This window comes from Takifugu flavidus, unplaced genomic scaffold, assembly GCF_003711565.1.
Source record: "Takifugu flavidus isolate HTHZ2018 unplaced genomic scaffold, ASM371156v2 ctg141, whole genome shotgun sequence".
In the NCBI taxonomy this organism is placed as follows: domain Eukaryota; kingdom Metazoa; phylum Chordata; class Actinopteri; order Tetraodontiformes; family Tetraodontidae; genus Takifugu; species Takifugu flavidus.
The window spans coordinates 50,001-55,000 of NW_026621877.1; the positions used below are offsets into that span (position 1 = coordinate 50,001).

At 51.8% G+C, this 5,000-nt stretch overlaps 1 protein-coding gene across 1 annotated transcript in view; it reads right to left on the reverse strand.

The window, feature by feature from the left end:
• The window catches only part of bcam (basal cell adhesion molecule (Lutheran blood group)), a 21,887-nt gene that overhangs the window by 223 nt on the left and 16,664 nt on the right, over positions 1 to 5,000 (reverse strand). The window contains 3 exon segments of the mRNA XM_057023269.1: positions 1 to 2,100; positions 4,563 to 4,662; positions 4,923 to 5,000. The exon segment at positions 1 to 2,100 is cut by the window's left edge and continues 223 nt beyond it; the exon segment at positions 4,923 to 5,000 is cut by the window's right edge and continues 64 nt beyond it. Coding sequence (XP_056879249.1) covers positions 2,098 to 2,100; positions 4,563 to 4,662; positions 4,923 to 5,000 — 181 coding nt within the window. The 3' untranslated portion in view covers positions 1 to 2,097.

Sequence of the window (5,000 nt, forward strand, 5' to 3'; positions counted from 1 at the left end):
AGTCAGTAGTTCCAAAATGAAGAATCCCTCTAATCACATTTATCACAACATCATCAAATGTAAAGTCAGAAAAGACGTTCCAACAATAAACAAAGGGTGTAGGCTGACGGCGGTTTGGCCTGTTTCAAAGGAAACGTGGAAGAACAAAGGAATAAAACGTGGAAGAACAAAGGAATAAAACGTGGAAGAACAAAGGAATAAAACGTGGAAGAACAAAGGAATAAAATATGGAAGAACAAAGGATAAAACGTGGAAGAACAAAGGAATAAAACATGGAAGAACAAAGGAATAAAACATGGAAGAACAAAGGAATAAAACATGGAAGAACAAAGGAATAAAACATGGAAGAACAAAGGAATAAAATGTGGAAGAACAAAGGAATAAAACGTGGAAGAACAAAGGAATAAACATGAAAACGTGGAAGAACAAAGGAATAAACATGGCGGCCCTTGATTCCAGTGTAACATCAGCCCATTAGCAACGTCCCCTGGACCCTGGACGCCCCCCACATCTCTCAGCAGTGGCTTCATCTGGTGCCAACAGAGAGGGACATCACACACTGCCCCCCCCCCCCCCCGCCCCCCCCCCCCGCCCCCCCGCCCCCCCCGAGGCCGTTTCAGACGGTTGAACAGGTCGTTTCTTCCTCGGTTGAACCACAACGTTGCTGTAACGATGGCGGCGAGCGCGTGGTGGACAGGACGTGTCCAGCATGAGACAGGCTGAACAGTGTCGGGATGTCCAGGACAGGACACCAAAGAAAAGCACCTGGAAGTGATCTATAGAACAGTGATCTATAGGTCAGTGATCTACAGGTCAGTGATCTATAGGTCAGTGATCTATAGAACAGTGATCTACAGGTCAGTGATCTACAGGTCAGTGATCTATAGGTCAGTGGTCTATAGGTCAGTGATCTATAGTCAGTGATCTATAGGTCAGTGGTCTATAGGTCAGTGGTCTATAGGTCAGTGATCTACAGGTCAGTGATCTATAGGTCAGTGATCTATAGGTCAGTGGTCTATAGGTCAGTGGTCTATAGGTCAGTGATCTACAGGTCAGTGATCTATAGGTCAGTGATCTACAGGTCAGTGATCTACAGGTCAGTGATCTATAGAACAGTGATCTACAGGTCAGTGATCTACAGGTCAGTGATCTACAGGTCAGTGATCTATAGAACAGTGATCTACAGGTCAGTGATCTACAGGTCAGTGATCTATAGTACAGTGATCTACAGGTCAGTGATCTACAGGTCAGTGATCTATAGGACAGTGATCTATAGGTCAGTGATCTACAGGTCAGTGGTCTACAGGTCAGTGATCTACAGGTCAGTGATCTACAGGTCAGTGATCTATAGTACAGTGATCTACAGGTCAGTGATCTATAGGACAGTGATCTATAGGACAGTGATCTATAGGTCAGTGATCTATAGGTCAGTGGTCTACAGGTCAGTGATCTATAGGACAGTGATCTATAGGTCAGTGATCTATAGGTCAGTGATCTACAGGTCAGTGATCTATAGGTCAGTGATCTATAGGTCAGTGATCTACAGGTCAGTGATCTACAGGTCAGTGGTCTATAGGTCAGTGGTCTAGAGGCAAAGAGCAAATCTGTTGGTGGTTTTTAGCTGGATGCTAAAATGTGCAGTTGTAGATGAAGATGATCAAACGATCAGCAGTGAAACTTTGTGGATGAGATGATCAGGTCAGATCATCTCTACCCAGGTGAACGAGGAAGAACGGCGGCTAGTTGTGAGCCCCCTCCGACAGACGCCCAGAGGAGGATCTCAGTGCAAGACTCAGACAGCAGAATCATCTGGAACACAGTTCACTTTCATCCAGGGCAGAACAGGAAGTTTCTGCCCCGGCAGCTAAAACAGCATCTTTATCCAAGTGTGACAAAAAAGAAGAAAAAAACAAAAAACCGCAGGAACTCTTTCAAAGTTCTGCTCAAGGTGGTGAAAGCAGCCCTCCGGCACAGCAGGTTCCTCATCGCTGTCCTCGGTCCTCGTGTCCACCTCAGTCTAATGAAAAGTCCCCCATTGTGATGAAAGCTGCTCCTTCCCTTCATCCCTCCATCTGCTGCTTTGCTCTTCTTGCTTCTTCACTGCAATCAGACACAGAAAAGGAGAAAAGTTGTCATCAAAAGAGCAACAAAAAAGAGCAACATCGAAGTGAGAAAGCTGATGAGGCGAAACATTCCACACACAATGAAGACTTTTGCTGGTCAGAGGCTCCAACCATGAAGATCTGAGGGAGCGGATCTCCAAACATCAACATAAATGTTCCCACACGCCACCAATCGGGAATCCTTTAATCTCACATGATCACACTGGATCGAACAACAAAGAAGAAAAATAGCGAGACCTGGAAAACACGTCAACACATCCCTGAAGAAGGCTTCCTGGAGCAGAGCGTTCGCTGTCCCTGGTCAGGAACATCGTGAAAAGACTGGAACGGCCTGCACCAAGTCAAGGGAACGGAGCCTAACGGAGCCTAACGGAGCCTAACGGAGTCAACGGAGCCTTACGGAGCCTAACGGAGCCTTACGGAGCCTTACGGAGCCTTACGGAGCCTAACGGAGCCTAACGGAGCCTTACAGAGCCTTACAGAGCCTAACGGAGCCTAACGGAGTCAACGGAGCCTAACGGAGCCTTACGGAGCCTTACGGAGCCTTACGGAGCCTAACGGAGCCTAACGGAGCCTAACGGAGCCTTACGGAGCCTAACGGAGCCTAACGGAGTCAACGGAGCCTAACGGAGCCTTACGGAGCCTTACGGAGCCTTACGGAGCCTAACGGAGCCTAACGGAGCCTAACGGAGCCTTACGGAGCCTAACGGAGCCTTACGGAGCCTTACGGAGCCTTACGGAGCCTTACGGAGCCTAACGGAGCCTAACGGAGCCTAACAGAGCCTTACAGAGCCTTACAGAGCCTTACAGAGTCAACGGAGCCTAACGGAGCCTAACGGAGCCTTACGGAGCCTTACAGAGCCTTACAGAGTCAACGGAGCCTAACGGAGCCTAACGGAGCCTAACGGAGCCTTACAGAGCCTTACAGAGCCTAATGGAGTCAACGGAGCCTTACGGAGCCTTACGGAGCCTTACGGAGTCAACGGAGCCTAACGGAGCCTAACAGAGCCTTACGGAGCCTAACGGAGCCTAACGGAGTCAACGGAGCCTAACGGAGCCTAACGGAGCCTTACGGAGCCTTACGGAGCCTAACGGAGCCTAACAGAGTCAACGGAGCCTAACGGAGCCTAACGGAGTCAACGGAGCCTAACGGAGCCTAACGGAGCCTAACGGAGCCTAACGGAGCCTTACGGAGCCTAACGGAGCCTACAGAGTCAACGGAGCTTACGGAGCCTTACGGAGTCAACGGAGCCTAACGGAGCCTAACAGAGCCTTACGGAGCCTAACGGAGCCTAACGGAGTCAACGGAGCCTAACGGAGCCTAACGGAGCCTAACGGAGCCTAACGGAGCCTTACGGAGCCTAACGGAGCCTAACAGAGTCAACGGAGCCTAACGGAGCCTAACGGAGTCAACGGAGCCTAACGGAGCCTAACGGAGCCTAACGGAGCCTTACGGAGCCTAACGGAGCCTAACAGAGTCAACGGAGCCTAACGGAGCCTAACGGAGTCAACGGAGTCAACGGAGTCAACGGAGCCTTGCTCCAGGTGCTCCAGCGCTCCAGGCGCTCCAGGTGCTCCAGGCGCTCCAGATGCTCCAGGTGCTCCAGATGCTCCAGGTGCTCCAGGTGCTCCAGGTGCTCCAGGCGCTCCAGGCGCTCCAGGTGCTCCAGGTGCTCCAGGTGCTCCAGGCGCTCCAGCGCTCCAGGTGCTCCAGGCGCTCCAGATGCTCCAGGTGCTCCAGATGCTCCAGGTGCTCCAGGTGCTCCAGGTGCTCCAGGCGCTCCAGGCGCTCCAGGTGCTCCAGGTGCTCCAGGTGCTCCAGGCGCTCCAGATGCTCCAGGTGCTCCAGGCGCTCCAGATGCTCCAGGTACTCCAGGCGCTCCAGGCCTCCATCCTCTCCATTCCAACAGCTCCACAGCTACGACACCGTTAAACCCACTCAAATGATGTGGGGACACAAACACCATCAGTAACGACCAGCAACCTTCATAAAGACGTGTGTGGGATGTAACCAGGTAACATTTCACTTATTTCCTTTCCCAGTTGTTCTCAACTCTTCTGAGCTACAGTTCAAAGACAGAATTGGAGAAAGGAAAAGCTGCGAAGGTTGTTGGGGTGAGTCCCAGTTGCCAGGCTGTGGCTTTGTTTGCTGCTTGGGTTGGATTTCCTCCGCTCTCATTGTTGTGGTGGGTTTCCCCTCTCTACTTCCTTCCTTTGTGCAACCTGCCAAGTACACTTCAAGTTTCCAGGCAGTTTATTTGCTCCGCCCATTTTCCGCTTGCATCCGATGTGGAACGGCGGATTTCAGCGACGCCCGCAGCAGCTTGGGAGGAGCCGGTCCTGCTGCTGCGGGCGTCTCCGCCCCCCTGGGGGGCCAGGCCTTTTTGCTTTCTCCTGGCTTTAGTTGCCTCGATTGGTCCAAAGGTGCGACAGTCTCACCTGTTGTGTGGACGGTCTCTTGTTGAGGAGTCCAGCTTCTTCGTTGGCCTTCTCCGTCTTCATCTCCACCACAATGTCATTGTTCATCTCCCCGCCGGCCCTGCGCGGACAAACCAAAGGTGAGAAATCAAAAGGATCGGTTTCGCTCCGTCCTTGAGCACACGGGCGAAGGCAGGGTGCTCCCTGGGGTGGGTGAGCAGCTCCCCAGGACCCCATGGGAGCGTTTGTGGCTCTGATACCTTGCTCAAGGGTACCTCGACGTGCACGTGTGCATAAATGGTGTGAACGCTTGTACAGATCTAATGCCCCCCCCCTCGTTTAATATCAACCTCAGTTATCTGATGAGCGATGCAGACTCACACTTCCTTCTTGTCCTTCTTGCTGCAGGGCAGTTTGCTCTTCTTGTTCAGGAAGTAGATGAGTCCCACCAGCAGAAGG